This window comes from Pyxicephalus adspersus, chromosome Z (genome assembly GCF_032062135.1).
Source record: "Pyxicephalus adspersus chromosome Z, UCB_Pads_2.0, whole genome shotgun sequence".
Classification (NCBI taxonomy): domain Eukaryota; kingdom Metazoa; phylum Chordata; class Amphibia; order Anura; family Pyxicephalidae; genus Pyxicephalus; species Pyxicephalus adspersus.
The window spans coordinates 11,535,515-11,554,066 of NC_092871.1; the positions used below are offsets into that span (position 1 = coordinate 11,535,515).

Consider the following 18,552-nt stretch of genomic DNA (forward strand, 5'->3'; position numbering starts at 1 on the left):
AAAAAGAAAGAGAGGAGAGGATAGGGGGAAATAAAGGTAAAGGAAAATAGAGTCCAAAACCATTGGGATGGCTAAGTTCTTGAACAATTTCACATATTGCTTTTTTGGGGGGATGTAAATGGACACTATACCAGCCTGCTTCTTCCTTCCTATATGATGACATAATTTGTAATATTTTAACCAGCCAACCTTACACTCATACTATAGCAAAGACCAGATCCAAAGGAGTAGAAAAGGTGCAATTAAATCACAATTAGGCATCTATAACCACTGGAATAGCTGTGCAATGAGCTCAGATCACAGTATGCCACTGCTATCTTTGATGAAGTTAGGGTGGACCCTTCTGGAGAGTCCACGTCAATGGCTAAAAATGGCTAAAAATTCAGAGGCCCATCAGCTCTTAATAAGAGTGCAAAGAGTATGTGAACCATGATTTATGCACAATTAGATGAAATGGAAATCTGTTGTGGTGCAATACTACCTAAGGAAGGATCAACCACCACACCAGGCTTCATCGTTCCATAGCATGGGGTCTTGAAGATCCTGATGAATGGCTGTGAAATAGATATTCCTCACAGGAGATGGTTACCCCTCCCCGATGAGCACAATGAGGAAGAATATATCTGTCTCTGTGTGTCTGTTGATATCAGCACCATGTTCTTTCATCCTGTGAAATGTGTGCCGCTGAATCTCTTGTACCCTTCTCGCTACTGGAGATATACTTTCTTTCCGCCACATAGGCATGTCTGTCTATTAAGTGTTCAATAGCCCAGTGCTATGATTACCCACAGAAGTGGAAGGAGCTCATGATAGATGATAGATCATGATAGATGTAAGTTCATGCCATCCTCTTCTTGGCCCTATTTATAGCTCTTTTTATGGAGCTCAACAGCTCAAGTTTAAATTTTCAAACATACACTGCTGAATATTTCAAAGAGACTTCTCCCCTCCAGATTGCCATTCAAAGAGAAAGAAGCTGAAAGTAAACAGTGTCTGCTGTGATTGATTTAAGTGTCACAGGTGTACACTGTAACACAAAGATTTATTATTATATATATATAATGTATATATATACAAAGGCACATTTTTCTTTGATTTGCCCCTGCTCCTTGCTTTAAACAATTCAGACATGATTAAAGTGAACATTCCATACATTAATTAAACCTTCTTTGCATACATTGAAATTTCATCCTGTAGAAATTATAACACTTTTTATACAGAGCCCACCTCATTTCAGGGTACCATAATGATTGGGACAAAGTAATGGTAGGTACCTTAAGGCAGTCATTTTTAGTACTTTGTTTCATTTACCTTGCATGCAATGACTGCTTAAAGTCTGTGATTCATAGATATCACCGCGTGCTAAATATCCAAACCTCTCCTGCAGCCACCTTCAACGCCTGCTTGTTATGGGGGCTTGTCCTTTTACATTTCAGAATTTGGAAGGTCTGATCAATCAGATTTAAATCAGGTGACTAGCTTTGCCATTCAAGAAATTTTCATTTTTTTATCTTTAAATTAAAAACAGTAAAAAGAAAAAATAAAACTATTCATTTAAAAATAGTTTCAGTTTATATCAGCTGAACCACAGAGTAGAAAAGCCTGTCCTTCGCTAGCAGCTGCAAGGTGGGACTTTTGCTCTTTGTGGGCAAGCAGCGGTGTCTCTGCAGGATGCCAACACATCCACAGCTCAGCGCAGAAAGAGTCAGAGCTTTCAAATAAGTAAAGTTCATACCCCCTGCCAATTTGAGAACTATAGGTATGACTAAGTATGAGGCATGTCAGACCCCTCTTCTCCATATTAAGAAAGGGGCCATTTCTTGAGCTGCTACCTGGCTTCTTTGCACTGTAAGGTTTTGCACAGTATTTAGTAAAACATTCAGTTCAAAAGATTTCTTTATTTGGTTGAACTAGTGTTTATATTTCTTTGTCCCCACCCAGAAAAAAAACCTAATTGACTGAAGTGAAGTAATGCATCAGACCAATAATTTCAGTGTGTAAGCTGTGTAACAAACCAGATGGCTCTCTTCATAGCGCTGGTGACAGGATATCACACATTACACAAGATACAAGGATGGTGGTTTGTGAATATAAAAGAAAGAACAATGCAATTTTACTGGGTTTCCGTTACTGCATTCATATACATAGGTCTTGGTAAAAAAAACACTTCTATGGTGATAGTGGTCACTTTTGTCAGCAAGTGAGTGAGGTTAAAAATGCTAAAGTATGTGCCTCTTCCTACCATTAAAAATTAAACAATTAACTGGAAAAACAAAGTTATTATTTTACTGTTAATCTTCAGGCAGGACAGAACCTTTTGGTAATGTTCAGACAGCTGGACAAAAAGATTCTAAAGATTCTAGTTCTACATCAGCCCTTCTGCATAAGCAAAATGGCCATGGTATGTATTAACATTTTACATTTGCTTTATTTGTTTTATTTTTTTTTTATTTTATTTATTTGTTTTTATTATTTAATATTTTATTTATTTATTATATTTTTATTTATTTGCTTTATTTGTTTATTTTACATTTGCTTACATAAGGTTGGAATAGCAAAACAAAAATGGTTTCAAAGAGAACCTTTAATTTAGCTGATTCATTTTCTTATAGAAGTTTAATGGTTTGGCTCACAATCTGTAGAGTAGATCAATTGATGGAAAACTTTAGATCGGACATGTTTGTGTAGTTAGATCGGCATGTTTTACAAAAGAAGACACATCATTAAATCTCATGCCTGCTCAGTGCGTGATAGGGTGATGTAAGAAGCTAGAAGAAGAAGGAAGAAGATGGCCATACTCTCTGTCCAGTCTGTGCTGGAAAGAAGAAGTAAGATGGAATGGTGCGGGACCTACTGGACCTGGTTTGCGGAGGGATCGACAGTTTTACAGGTAAGTGTAGTAAGTTGAGTAGGTTCCACTTTTCTGTTAGATGTGTTAGAATTTAACTCTGTAGAAACTTTTACTTGTACAGCACTCATATCTTCACTTCCATTTATAAAGTCAATTTAGGAAATTAGAGAAAATCTGTAGAAATCAAAGTACAGGTGTCCCCACTGGAGGATTGCTCTTATGACAACCCAAAATATTGGTCTTTTTCTCACTTTTTTGTCTCAAGACAAAAAAAAAATAAGTACATTTACCCAGAGGTGACACAGGCATGACAGTGTTTAACCCTCACCTTTTTAATCCAAAATTAAAAAAAAAAATTTGGAGCTTCTCATACATTTTAAGTATTAGGAGATGTGAGTTGTTCTTACAAGACGACTTGTTATTTTACCCTGAATACAACTTTTCAATACAACTATCCAGTACAGGTTAATACAAATGTGCCTTTCACCCTCAGGGATACATGTACAGGAACTATTTCAGACCTCAAGTGCAGGTAATATCCCAGTAATGAGGATCACTGGATATTAAAAAGATGTCAATAACCAAAGGCGATGGACAGTTAGATTTTTCCTTAGAAAGTCCTTAGAGAACCATGAATGAAAGGTGCAGAACAGTACGCCAATCCAATTGTAAAATCTTTTTGTTGGAATGCACCCACAGAAAGCCAACACGTTTTGCAGACTCCAAAATCTTCCTTCATCAGGGTTAAAAAAAACATAATTGTAATGGATAGGGCAGCATGGTGGCTCAGGGGTTAGCACTCCAGCACTCCCGCATCCCAAAAACATGTAGTTAGGTTAATTGTCTCCCCCCTAAAAATTGACCTTGGACTGCATAAATGACATATGACTATGGTAGGGACATTAGATTGTGAGCTCCTTTGAGGGACAGTTAGTGACATGACTATGGACTTTGTACAGCGCTGCATAATATGATGGCGCTAAATGAATACTGTGTAATAATATTAAATGGATCAGTGGTATTAGAAAAAGCTATTCTACCTTAAAAGCCTAGGTACAGATATTTCCTATAGTCAGATGGTTATTCCTGTTGGAGAATATTCCTAGGGTGTCAGGCACAACATCAAGTTTCCCAAAGCAAACACAAGCTGCATTCAAAACCTGGCAGCCCATCCAATGTTATCCAAAATGAAAAAAAAAATATCTGGATTTGGTCAAAGTTAAGGAAGGTAGATACTGTAAAAAAACCTAAGGCATTTTCTTGATGATAATACCCAGCAGAATGGTGATGAAGGTGAGAAAGACAAGGTGAACAGTCGCCATCGATAGCCACAGCGTCCTGGAACAGTAACCACCTGGAGATCAAAATATAAAAATAATTACAACATGGGTATGGATACTCGGGTGTCTACAGGAGCAGAAACTATGCTATGTCTTACTCTATGTCATGAGCTGCTTGCAGATTTTTAGTTTCAAAGGTTTAAAAATATGGTAATATCACAATCCTGAGAATGCAAGTAAAGTCTAAGATTTCTAAATATTCCTAGCTGAGGTACTGGTTGCGTTGCTCATCCTAATCCCCACTTGAGGTGGTGTGGCCTGCTACCCATTCTCCCCCAGAATTGTCACCTCCTAATAATGGACTGAGTTGCATTGTGTAAGTATATTATGGTGCGGTGTTGGAGTGGTGGTTTTTTGATTAAGTTAGTTGACCTAAAGGGCTGTGTGCCAACACTTTTACTAAAAAAAATATTTGATAAAGAACAAAGAAAAGAAGGGTTTTTGGCAAAAAAAGGTATTGTATTCAATGATAATTCTCATATATAACAACACAAGACATATTTATTCCTGTAAGCCACAATAAGGACTTGTACCCGACGCATTTCGCCCTACTAGGCTTCCTCTGGGGTAGCGGTGTATTAACAAATTATTACACCTGCAGTTATTGTATATGGTCTTGTAATGTAGCTTGGTTCTGCTAGTTTGAAGTAATCAAAAAGAGTCCCATGTTTTTAGGGAAGTTTGTGGTTATTGGTAATATAACCAATTGTGTCCTGTTAAGCAGGCAAGTATGGATCTCACAGGGTAAAGCTGAAAAATCTGTAATACTTGCTGTTTAAGGATAATTGCTGTTTATAGGCTGGGATCCTTCCAAGCAGAGAAATGGAAAAGCTGCTGGCATGCAGTGGACTGTTCTTCTCGAAATCATTTAGCTTTTTCCTAAAGCAATCTATAGTATTTGCTGAAATTACTTCCTGACAGAGCCGATTCCACATTTTCACAGACCTTACAGTGAAGAATCCCTTCCTTACTCAGAGCTTAAACTTCTTTTCCTCCAGACACAAAGAGTGCCCTCTTGTTCTTTGTAATGATCTCAAAGTGAATTATTGGGAAGAGAGTTCTCTATATGGACCATTTATATATTTATACAGGGTGATCATATCCCCCCTTATACGTCTCTTCTCAAGGGAGAATAGATTCAGTTCAGCTAATCTCATCTCATAGCTGAGCTCCTCCATTCCTTTTATTAGTTTAGTTGCCCTTCTGTGCACTCTCTCCAATTCCACAATGTCCTTTTTGTGAACTGGTTCCCAAAACTGGACTGCATATTGAAGGTTTGGTCTGAGCAATACTTTGTGTGCATATTCCCATTCTTTCACCTCTAAGTAAGTATGCAATGAGTACTTTAGAGAACTTATGTATGGTATCTATAGTTAGATGTTATCAGGGTTTCTGAAATGGTTTGAGCTGGTCTTCCCATGGACTTCCCCTTTGTTGGCTGAGAGGAATTACAGACGAACGTGACCTATGGTTCCCTGAGCCAAGGAGTGCTTCCTCCAGTGAACGTATTGGTCTTGTGAGTGGTCTATGGCTTGAGGTCTGCCCACTTCTATGTGTGAGAATCAGTGCACCAAAGAGAAAATGAGGCAGCTATAGTTGGTAGGTTCCCCCACAGTTTGAGCAGAGAGTTATGCATGGTTTTGCGCATTAACAGAACGATTAACATAAAGAAATGACTGCCTTGTTGTCATCCCACCACACACAGAATGTCACTTATACCCATTTTATAGGCAGTATGCTGTGCTGTACAAAGGACCTCTACTAGACTAGAAGAATCCATGATATCATCAGATCTAGAATTAGGACCTTGCTAATTGTATATGAAGGGTGGCGATGGACTTTATAGACAATCCATAAGAGTGGCATAAGTATTTATTTTCATCTGCTTCTTAAATTAAAACCACAAACAAACTAAAAACCCAGCTGACTTATTTATGGGTACAGTGTATATTGCACTGCAGAGTGACCAAGTCTTCCTGGGTGGGAAGATCACACTCAGCAAGGTGTAAACTCCGATTAGATTGACTCAGTGCTTCTTGATTGTTTCTGTTTTCTCTTCCTGTGGCTAAATAGAGTGGTGAAGATGAAAATAAAAGCTTGTGCTACCAGTGATGGGTAATAAAGTGATTACCTGCATGACCAAAACACAAGATTGCTTTTAATAGAAATAATCAGAATCCAACACAGTTTAGAGCTTGCACTTAGAGCTAAATTGTCCAGCAATTACTCACAATTCCCTGTTTTATTAGCAATTACACACTATCTGGCAATGCCTTAGCCCAACATGTGATAAGTCTGGGGCATGTACTCTATTTGGGCAGATTGTAAGCTCCTCGGGCCAGGGTCCTCTCCTTCTCCTGTGTCACTGTCTGTATCTGTCTGTCATTTGCCCCTATATAATGTACAGCGTTGTGTAATATGTTGGTACTATATAAATCCTGTTTATTATTAATAATAATAACAATAATAATAAAAAACTTTGCAGGAGCTTGAAACCGTCCCATTAAAACAATTGCAGCATTGTATATACTCAGCAGGTGGAGCCCTCCAATTAGAATTTTATTACAGGTTGCACATAGACTGCAAGTGTCTGGATATACTTTATTGTCTGTGTATTTTGGAGTAAGGCTTGGGCTACAATATCAGTGTGAATATTATGTTAACAAGAAGTTTAACCCAATAAATCATGCATGTAAGTGCAAAAAGTTAAAGGAGAAAGCATTGCAATAACAATGTGTACAGATTTTTCAAATTGATTGGCTTCCGTATTTGGTTAGATAAAAGAGTTTTAGAAGTTTGAGGTTAAAAAATATGTCAGGGGCAGTATAAGCAGTGGAGATTGATATATAGTGTGGCATTGTGCCATAGCATGGTAGGCAAGAGTACACGAAGACCAAGAACTGGAAGCTTGTGGAGAGATACCCTGTACAAATGTCATGACCGGAGAAAGAATGATCACTGGAAACACAGCTCTTGATGTGCTCTCCTACTCTCCATCATTCATCAATCTGCCGTGGCGTTGAGGGACCGGTGTGGACATGCTAGATTTTCACGTGGGACAATCACGACCATTTGTTGCAGGTGACAGTCATCTAGTGTGTGTACATAGCTTTGGACCTTGGTCACTTTTTATTAAAGCTCACCAACACTGGAGAAGATAGACTTTCATGGGTGAACCTGGATGATCTAGCAAATCTGAAAAAGATTTTTTAAAGTAATTTGGTATTTGTTGGAAAAAGTTTTCAATCCTGGACTTGATCAATTCTAAAATTGGCTGATCCCCAAGGTTCACATTATATTGACTATCTTACCTGGTCTTGCAGATCTTTAGTAAATCAGGACCCTTGTTGGAAGAAATGAAAGTGGAACTAAACTTCTGGTTTGAATAATTGCCTGACCTACCTGATCACTGTCTTCTTATGTCAAAATCCACCATAGTCTTCATATGGTCAAAAACCATATATCAAAAGCAGCTCAGCAGTTTTTGACAGATGAAGACATCACCTCTGGCAGATTGATGAACTAAGCAGAGAGGACTGCTGTTTTATCCAATGGAGGAGAGCATAGCGGGGTACCATTGACTTGTTCTTCCCTGTCCCCTCGCCATAGAGATGAACAGTGGATACTGGGATACCTAATACATCCCCGATCCCCTCTGGCTGCCAGGACTGATTGGACTCCTGTGCACCTGTGCGGGAATTACATCTCCCCAGCCCGGCAAATCAAGATGGCCAGAAACACAGTTCTGGGAAGAATGTAATAAAGATTCTTCCTGGTCGCATTTTATTAGTTTTTGCATTTAGTTACGCTTTAAGATGTGTGGTCTTGGTGACTGTCAATGCTGAATTGTTGGAAAAGATTCTTTGGGGCCTTCTAGCCAAGACCCTCCTAATTTGTTTCTTGAATAAATACGTGATATGTTGCTTTTAAAGCAAAGCAAGACTTTGATAACTGTAACCAATTTTACGGGTTTTGTAGCTGCACATTAAGGTTGGCAGCAAAATAAAACCTATCCCCCCCAGTAATACCTGGTTTAGGATATTCTGTGTCCTTTAAAACTTCCAAGAGGGTGCCATTTCCATATCCCTCGTCACTGCCGGAGTAAACTTGGCAGCAATACTTCTCCGTATCCTCTTCATTCAGGTCAATGATGGTAATTTCTGTGTAAGAAGGACTTTGGATAACTCTGCCTTTGTAACTCAAATGGTCTTCAAGATGGGTTTTTTCACCACAACACAATGTCCATTCCACCGTGAATACCTCTGACTTCTTCTCAAAGGAGCACTTGAGGGTTGCATTCTTCCCAACAGTGGCTTTGATGAGACGTGGTTGCTCCACTGCCAATATTTTTTTCCTACCATCTATGAAAAGCAACATCAACAACAATATGTGGGTTAGTGGAAGGCTTATGTATCCAAGATTCTACACTTTGTCATAAAATATAAGTGATTATTAAAACTTCTAGTTCTTTAAAACATAATTTGCTAAGACAATTTGGGTCTGATTTTTTAATGCTCTCCAAGAGTGGAGAGGATACATTTTCATCAGTGAAGCTGGGTGATCTAGCAAACCTGGAATGGATTTCTTGAAAGTAATTTATTATTTATGCTGGATCAGATGCATTTTGCTGGATCACCCAGCTTCTTTGCTGGAAATGTATCCTCTCCAGCCGTGGAGAGCTTTAAAAAATCAGGCCCATTGTCTTGGCTCTTTTTATCTGCTTCCACTCCCTGCAGTGATTCTAGGAAACCTGAAATTTAAAAAAATTTTACTTGAAAAATTGAGAGTTTCTGTTTTGAAAACAGAAACTATATATATATATGTATATATATATATATATATATATATATGTATGTATTATTGTTATTAATATAAAAATAGCATTGAAGTTCAAAAACATGATTCTAAAAAAATATATATATATTTTTAGGTAATATAGTGGGTTAATTTAATAATGATATTTCAATATTTAATATTTTTATTTGGGTTTTTATATATATTTATATAAAATATATTATTTTATTATATTATTTCATATTATATTTATTTTTATTCTGATTTATGTATTAAATACTATTTGTGTTAGGTATTTTTTTATAACTGTTGATACTGTCTAATTATTCAGGTGCATGTTCTAGTGGCTGTAAAGAACTTCTATTATCTTTTCCATGAGCAAGATAAAGGGAACATTTACATACCTAGTTATATTTTATTTTCTATGGGGTAATTAGATTTTATCAATAATACATTTTCAAAACTAGAGAAATATATCTCTACTACTAAATAAAGTGGAAATGTTTGAGAAAATTTAATAGACTTAACATACAATTTTTTATTTCATTTTGATTATACAAGTGTTATATTAAAGTTATACATTTTTATAAATATATATATATGCAATTTTCAGATAATACTAAAATGCCAGTAAAACAAGTCATGGCATTGCTTTTGAAGATAAAATGTGCAAATGAATTAAAATGGATATTTTATAAACAGTTTATTTATCAGTTATGAATTTAAACATAAATATGCTTCTGAGCCTTTATTTATTAGTTGGTATTGAATACAAAATAATAATAATTTTAAGTATTATAACTGTAAAACATCATTGTCCTTTTTAAACTAGAGACAGACAATTTTGGTTAATGAAATATATAATAATATTTGGTTTTGTCACCTAGTTCTAGATTTCTGTGTAATTGCAGTTAAGAAAACAAACTTGTTTCACATTTTTATTTTTATTAAAATAAATATTTCAGATTTCAAATTAAATTAAATGTATGTAATATTTTTTCACTCTTTTCTTAAGTAGGAATATTTTGTACTTGTTATATTATAGTTTATTATACATAATAAATTATTCTACATACATGAAATAAAGATTTATATATTTTTATAGTTTTATAAAGTTTTTATATTTAATTAATCTTTCATGAATATTTAATGAACTTTATATTTATTTTTATTTTTTTTATGAATTTTTTTTACATGAAATAAAGTTTTTTATTTACAAAAGATTGATTTATGTTGTGAAAGGGTTATTTTGCATCCATAAAACTTTTTTAATGTATTATAACCCATGGCAAGCATAGGTAAGTGAACTTTTGATTATGCTAGCACAACAAATTCCCTAATGATTTATCGCCATAGGAGGGCCAAACCTGTTTCCCTGATTACATAGATGGTGGGGTGATTTCACTTACCTGCACTGCAGTGGTAGGTCAGGCAATGGATAAAAATGATATTCAGGAGCAGCAGGGTTGCTTTCATCTTGTGCTACAGAAAAAGACTGATAAAGGAAGAGCATAATACCTTTTGCTTATAGTAATGTACAGTCCCACATAATGTTACGGAAACTGTGGTCTGTGAAATACTTCTTAAAGCACCAACTACTGCAAAGTCACCGTACTGCTTACAGGCATCACCCAGTTTATAGACAAACGTTTCCAGAAGCAACATTAGTTCATCATACTTTGATCAGAATTATACTTCCGCTAACCCAGAATCTAAATTACAACTCTAAATAGCAGTAGTCCCTGCAAAGGAGAAAGCAAATATCTTTCTTGCTATAGCACTACCAAATCACCACCGGAATTCTCTCTAGAAATTGACACTTCCTAGAGTATCGGACTCCTAGTCCCCTCGCTACACTCTGTAGTTCCTTGCACCAACCTCTTGTGTCAATACTTTCTCCTGGACATAGGGGTTGGAAGGCCAAAGCATGAAGTACAACAAGGTGCCAGAGATTGACGGTGCTGGTTTCTGAAGATTCTTTGGGCAGCAATTTCTCGACATCAGAGCAGTGTTTGATTAAGGTTCAATTTTAGATGCAGAGTTAGAAGAAGAAGAAATAAAGAAAGTAAAATCTACTGATGTTAAGATATAAGCAGATCATTATAGCTGTCGATTATTTCTGAATAATTCCACTGTCAGAAGTGAGCTGAAAGTCCAAAGTGCATTGACACGAAAAAGGTTGCAAGACCTCTGCAAGTAAAAGTTAGAAAAGCACTTGAACCCTTTTTTTTTGGTTTTAATAAAAACACACTAACTCGCATATTCAGTGAAGCAGAGGATGATAAATGATGGTGTAGAACGAACAGCAACCCATATCAGCCGCCAGTATTTAAGGGAGCAATAGATTCTCACTTCGGCAAAACAATTCATACCAAAAGCTTGGAAGTCTCCTTTTCTTTGCTTTTGGGAGGTAAAACAGCATTTCTCCTAGCCCAGCCACTAAATAATAGGACTGCCAAATTTGATTTAATATGGTTCCCTTGGGTCCATCAATTTTTCTCATACTCAATTGATTGTTCACTATTGGTGGTTTAACCTTGGCTGGGTGTAAAGCCAACCCACCCTTAGTTACCATTTGCCCTTATTATTCTCCCTCCTATCTTCCTCTTTTTCTTTTATCCCTCCTACCCATGCCCAACCTACTATTATCTCAGGTTTATGTTCACTCACACAGTAATAAGATTGAGTTTGTATTTCCCAAGGACATATCGAGTTCCCACTGTTCTTTGCCATCCACACTATATACTTCTTATCTTTCCGAACTGTTACCGATTTGTCTTTATTGTTTGACTATGTACATTATGTAAACGTTGAGTAGGTGTCTGGATTTCCTTTGTAATTTTTTTCAATTACCGGTAAGCATTTGCAAAATGCTCAATTAGATTTATTTAGAAAATGTTTATAAATTAAAGGTAACATTTTATTAAGACTTTTTCTAATGAATTCATTATGATATGATAAATATGAATACATTTTTATCATCATTTTAATATCATTACAGTATAGCAAGCTAATTTACAAATATATCTAAAAATAAATGAATTAGGAGGACACATGCCCTGTTTGTTTTCATTATTTTCTTTAGTTTTTTATTTTCTTCATTATATGGTTTTAAAGATTTGTGACTTAAATGTGTGCATTTCACCTTTTTTATGTCTCTTTTATTTATTATTTATTTATAGCACTGTAATACATTATTTAGATAATAGGACTTATATGACTTTTTATTGCTTAGTTTATATGGGTAAATTTACCTAGACATTCATTAACTTCTGGAGCAAGCTGTGCTTTGATATGCAAAAAGAAAAAACTGCAGAGTTTGTCTTGGTCGTTAAAGAGTTAAAAGATGTTGCAGAAGAGCTCAGTCTCAGCTGTGTTCAGCAAAAGTCATACAGACCACCCCCACCTCCTTATCAAGCCTCTGTCCTGCACACGAGCAGCAGGGAAGCCCCGTTTATATATAGGAGTCATCCGTATGTCGGATGTCCATATCTCAGGGACTGCCTGTATTTGTACACAGCCTAGGTTTCTTCCTAAGGTTTATTTATTGAGATTTTCCAGATAACCTAAACACATTCTATATTAAAATACAAAAATGTATTTATTCCATTGCATGTAAATACATGTTTTCTTTAAGATCCATTATACAATTCTTTATTAAATTAAAGGTGAGTTTGAATATACATTTCAGTTATTAACGCGTTTCACCATCAGGCTTCTTTAGAAGGACATTTTAAAAAGGTATATATACTTTCAACCCTTTTTTTTTCTTTGAAATTTTGAATGTTTAATCATTTCAAATATCTTTGATCTTATATAGGTTTAAAAGATTACCAACTTTCTTGCAAATTGCTAATTTCAAGTTCCAAAAGATGTCCAAACCATCACCTCACTAGAAATGACATTCACCATATAGTGTATATAAAACAATAAAATATGGGCAATACTTAATGGTCACAGGAAAAAGGTTTCAACGCTCAGTTCATGTAAGTCAAATAACCACCTCGGTGGAAACCTGTACTTTCACTGTCCTGTGGGACATATATAGAATATATATAATGTTGTAAAGTTACCAGGAAAGTTCTATTAAGTAAACCTTAGGAAGAAAGATAAAATATATATTAGGGATGCAGTACTATAAATTACTCTATCCCTCAATTTATGGATTTTGTACTCAGCTTTATCTAGCATCACCCGTTCAGGATATACTCTGACCATTGCAGTCACTCTCTCCTCTATGATGTGCAAGGACGTCTGTGCTGGGGGGCACTGACCAATCAATTTTGTTCACTTTTCAAAAAAAAATATAAGAAACAAAAACACTGCAAGTAAACATTTACGAAACTTAATTTTTCTATTTTCACTTCCAATACATGAGGTATGTGACAGGCTCTCTTTTTCTTTTTCTGAATGCTTTGCCTCAAAGAAAATAGCTCTGACTACTGGAACATCTTGACAGAAGCGTAGGTAACCCTCTCCTCCGGGAGTTTAACCTTCGCACGCTGTGACCGGTTCGACTGACTAATTTCAGCATAATGAAGTTTATCTTCACTGATCATTCTCTCTTCAAAGACCTAAAATTTTAGCAGGCAAAAAAGGTATTACTATCAGTCCACACCTACATTGTGCTGTGTGTTAGCACTAAACATACCCTCAGATTATTTTTAGAAAATAGCCTTTGTATTCCCCTTGTATTCCTTGTGCAGCAGAAAGGGAGAGACAACGGGAGCTCTGTGGGGCAATCATGCTCTAATTGCACTGATAGATTAATGTAAAGGGGAGCGTTTAGTAATAGAAAAAAAGCATGCTCCTGATACCCCGACCTCTTCAGCCTGTATTGTGGAATGCGATACTGAAATCTGGGCATCATGGTGGCTCAGTGGTTAGCACTCCAGCCTTTGCAGCTCTTGGTCCCAGGTTCGAATCTCAGCCAGGCCGCTATCTGCATACAGTTTGCGTGTTCCCCTTGTGTTTGTATAGGTTTCCTTCCACATTCCAAACTAATGCAGTTAGGTTATTTGTTTTCCCCCCCAAAATTGACCTTAGATTGTTTTAAAGACATATGACTATGGTAGGGACATTAGGTTTGAGCTCCTTTGAGGGACAGTTAGTCACATGACTATAGGCTTTGTACATTGCTGTGTATTATGTTGCTACTATAAAAAAACAAGATTATAATAGCAACTCGTGCTGTCTAATAAGTCCTTCATCATCTTCTGTCCTTGTTTTGAAAGGCCATACCCCTTCTTGCTTAACTTTTTGCTAAATATATCACCTACTCTTGGATGTACTGTCCTATCAGATTGGGTACTCCAATGTTCTACTATGTGTGCCTATTGGGACAAGACATGACGTGGTTTCCATACAATGTACCCTATATGCTTGGGGTTGCTGTTGATGTTTCTTGACTTTGCTTCGATCTGAAGACCTAGTCTGAGCCTTCTGTGTTACCCCAGTTAGCAATATAGACATCTATTGATGATTGTTACGGTTTATGTTAAATACCCTTGTCTAATCCCCCCCCCTTCTTTCTTGTGTCTGTTGGTTTCCCCGTTTTTGGTTTCCTGGTTGCTTCTTCCCTTCCCCCTCTTCCACCTGTTCCCCACATCCACCTTACCTTACCTCACCTCCCTCCTTTTGTATTTCAACCCCCTCTCCGACAGCCCTATATGTTTTGTTACTTTTAAAATTGTATTGCAGCTGCATGTTTATTTTTGTTCCCTATTTTTACTGAATCGATAAATTAAAACTATATAAAAAAGAAAGAGCATCAGTATGAACTACCCAATCACAGGCTGTGGGCGGGTCCTTGACCAAGTTGTATGCAAGTTTTACAGCAGAGAAAAGTAAGGTCATGAACCTGAAGGTATTATCTGGTTTTGGCTGGAGGCAGCTTTCTGAATTTCTGAAGTTGGTGTTGAGTACGTTGATTATTTCTCTTAGTGGCCAGTGCTGTTATATTTCATCTATAGAAAATGGCTTAATAAAGAAAAAAAAATCCCATGGTATGGTATTGATTAATCTTTAATTGCTATTTTCCTTTGCTTATAAATCTGTAAACTAATATATACTAGGTATATAAAAAAGATAGAATCAGAAGTAGAACCTACCTGTTTCCCAACCAAAGATGAATCTGTAAAAAAAAAATTGATATCAAAGAATGAGAATGGATGGATATTTTATCAGTTAATTTTTTTATTTTAAATAGCAGTGCCTATTCCTTTATATCCATGCTTGCATAGGGAAGAACAATTTTATTTTAGTTGGTTTACTGTTTTTTAATACCATTGTTTATATGTATCTAATAAATTATCCCCCAGCTACCCCCCATTAACGCAATCGCACTGCCCACCAGCCACCTCTGGAAATCTCCTTAGTCTTTGGTACATGCACACAATCCTATTTATTCCCATGGAATGGTCCACAGTGTAATTAGAAAAAAATAAATTGGTTCTCCATAGGAAGTTGCCAGCAGCAGGCTTAACATCACCGGCCAAAATACATTTTTTTTTTTTATTTGTACATCTTTTAGTCGATAATTTATATCGATAGTTTACAAGATAAACATGCCAAAGGAAAACCCAGTTTGTCTAAAATAAATGAAAAGAAAACACAAGGAATAATGAACATTAACAATCACCAATCTGGATATTTTCTACAGCTTTAGAGTTGCATCTCTTTAACCCTCCCCAGTTAAGCCAATACTGTACACTTTCAATGTTGACTTGTCATTAGTTGCAACAATTAATAAGAGTTATTGGCCTTGGAGAAGTCTTTGCACACATCTCATCATGCGCAGTGAAAGAGGCCAGTTATCTGAGTTTTTCATCAGCAGTTGACCTGTAGGTAAATGTACATTAGCGTGTCACACTTACCTCCTTCAATGCTTTTAGCTAGCAGTTCCACATTATTTACAGGAACACATACCTTTGCGAAAATATTTTACACCAACAGCGAGGAGTATCAGTATAACACAGGTCTCAATGGCTATCACGATATACAGGACAAATGTCTTGATACCATTTTGGTCTGTAGAGAAAAAATATGGACACATTATCAATTATATATCCATTATATATCCTTTCCCAAATTCAGTAAAGTGGTTCAACATAAGTTATTATTATGGCATCGTATTTTCAGATGTGGTAATAGTCCCTGTTCTCTTCTGGGATTGTCTAAAAACTGGCTGGCTACAGAGGACATAAAGGGGCCGCCTCATCAGACACATTCCCCCGTGTTCCTCCGAGTGCAGACAGAGGACATAAAGGGGCCGCCTCATCAGACACATTCCCCCGTGTTCCTCCGAGTGCAGATAGAGGACATGGAGGGATGGCCTCATCAGACACATCCCCGTCCGGAGGCTGATGGCAGGAGCTATCATAGCTGGGAACTGTGGTCTATCTCCTTCATTTTCGAAGTGGCAATTCATCGTCATCTATACAGGGATTCCTCTCTGTTATCATCTGTCGGTTTGCACTTGCCCTCATCATGAGCTTGGTTTGCTCTGAAGGCATATATATACTTGAATGAAGATGACAAGATACTGTAATGTATGATATATGTTATAAGTAATTATCTCTCAACGTTATCATCCTGATGAAGCGACATTGACAGTGAAACAAGTCCCGACACCCTTTAATGTTGTGAGATGCTATCCTGTTAGCTCTTAAATCATTTGATATACTATGACCCAATCTTTGAGCAATATTGATGTTCAGATTGTACTGTCTGGCATAATGGCATAATCTTTTATTGGTTTTATTATTTTCCAAGTAAAATGTTTTTGTTCCTTGATTTTATATGTGTGCCAATTATGTCCCCTTTTTTCTGCATATTTTGAATAAAAACTAGCTGTGCCGCAAAGCTCCCTTGCCCTTCCCTCCACCTTTCTACATACCCATTTATGCAGCTGCCAGGGTAGGAGCAAAGGGGAATACTGTGGACCAGTGTTTCTTGAATTTTTAACATGGGGGAACCCCTTGAAATAACTTTCAGGTCTCTGCTATAATTATTATACCCACCCCTGAGGGAGACACCTCAGTCCTGGATAAGGTTTCATGCTGCCTGTCAGCCATTTCATCATTCAGATTTCTGAAACTCAACCTGGATAAAACAGAACTTTTCATCTCCCCCTGACATATTTCTGTTATCAACACTGTTATTCGGCCGTCCCCTCAGGCATGTTGTCTTGGCGTCACCCTCGATTCTGCCCTCTCATTTACCCCCTATATTCAGAACATTTCCAGGTCCTGTCACTTTCACCTGCGCAACATCTCCAAAATCCGCCCCTACCTGTCCCGCGAGACCACCAAACTCCTTGTACATACTCAAATCATCTCTTGTCTGGACTTCTGTAACCTCCTCCACTCTGGTATTCCACTAACCCGACTCTCTTCTCTACAATCTGTTATGAATGCTGCAGCCATGAATTACTGCTGTAGAGTGTCAGTTGGGTTCTGAGTCTGCTGGGGCTTCTATAATTACATCCAAGATGGCGGTGCCTATCGGCAATGTCAAGGCAATAGTTAACAGCTGAGAGATTTCATAGAACAAATAATACAAAACTGGTTCCATGTCAGACATGGCTTTGTTGCTAGACAAGCATTACCTTCTATATGTGTTCTTGGTGTGACCTCCAGTCTGGTTCCAGACCCAAAACTTCCTTTCCCACGATAGTTCTGTATTTCACAGCAGTATATGCCGGAGTCGTTCTCTGTCAAGTTGGTGATAATCAATATCTTCGGCCGTCTTGACTGGCAATGTGGGGATGACATAACCCTGAAACCCAGATCAATCAGACAGGGAAAACAAAGTATTGCACAATATACATCACATGTACCTTTCTGCAAAAATGTCCTGCCTGATCATACAAACTTAAAAGTGGAACTTTAGTTCGATTTTAAGGGCAAGTTCAGACTGACGATGAGGGTGCAGTGCAGATACGGCTTCCTCGTACGCCTGAGCTCTGTCCACAGTTGAGATGATACATGAAGCATTGCACCTGCAATGTAGGTTCTACCTGTAGAGTCACACCTGCAGCCAACCGTGGGGAATGAATGGGGATGGCAATGAGCAGTGTTGCATGCTGTAAAATGTTGAAATGCCAGTGCAGCAGTTCAGGCAGCAAAGTGGCTGACAAGGTGCCAGCTGCTGGGAGCTGCAAAGGAACTGATGTTTCCTCCGCTAATTTGACCAAGCTTTGAAATGTAATATTAAAAATAATTTATGACCAATACATCTACAGTCACCCTTGGGCACTGGTCTGCCTTATCTTATTGTACATTAAGCCCTCCTTGTGCTGTCTTTAGTTCCCTAGCTGAAAAACCCAATGGACTGTATAACAAAGATGCCACTCTAGGTAGACCACCACCGCATGGTAAAGCCCTTTTTCCGAAGCATTCATTTGCAGTAAGCGTCACATGTCCACTAGATCCTTTCATTTTTTCTTCCAATAAGCAACATATAATCTTTCAGCAAATGGGAAGACATATGACTTTCCACCGGACCCAAGTGCCTCATCCTTTGATGCATTTTGCCCTGTGCATGGGTATGATCATAGATTTGCCA

At 37.2% G+C, this 18,552-nt stretch overlaps 1 protein-coding gene across 1 annotated transcript; it reads right to left on the reverse strand.

Annotated features, from left to right (window-relative positions):
* Window positions 1-1,093: 1,093 nt before the first annotated feature.
* On the reverse strand, window positions 1,094-10,986 carry LOC140343004 (uncharacterized). The gene is made up of 4 exons (XM_072429433.1): window positions 10,864-10,986; window positions 10,395-10,467; window positions 8,220-8,552; window positions 1,094-4,205 (listed from the first exon to the last, which is right to left on the reverse strand). The coding sequence occupies exons 1-4, from the start codon at window positions 10,984-10,986 to the stop codon at window positions 4,099-4,101; spliced, it is 636 nt and encodes a 211-aa protein (XP_072285534.1). The 3' UTR covers window positions 1,094-4,098.
* Window positions 10,987-18,552: the final 7,566 nt, after the last annotated feature.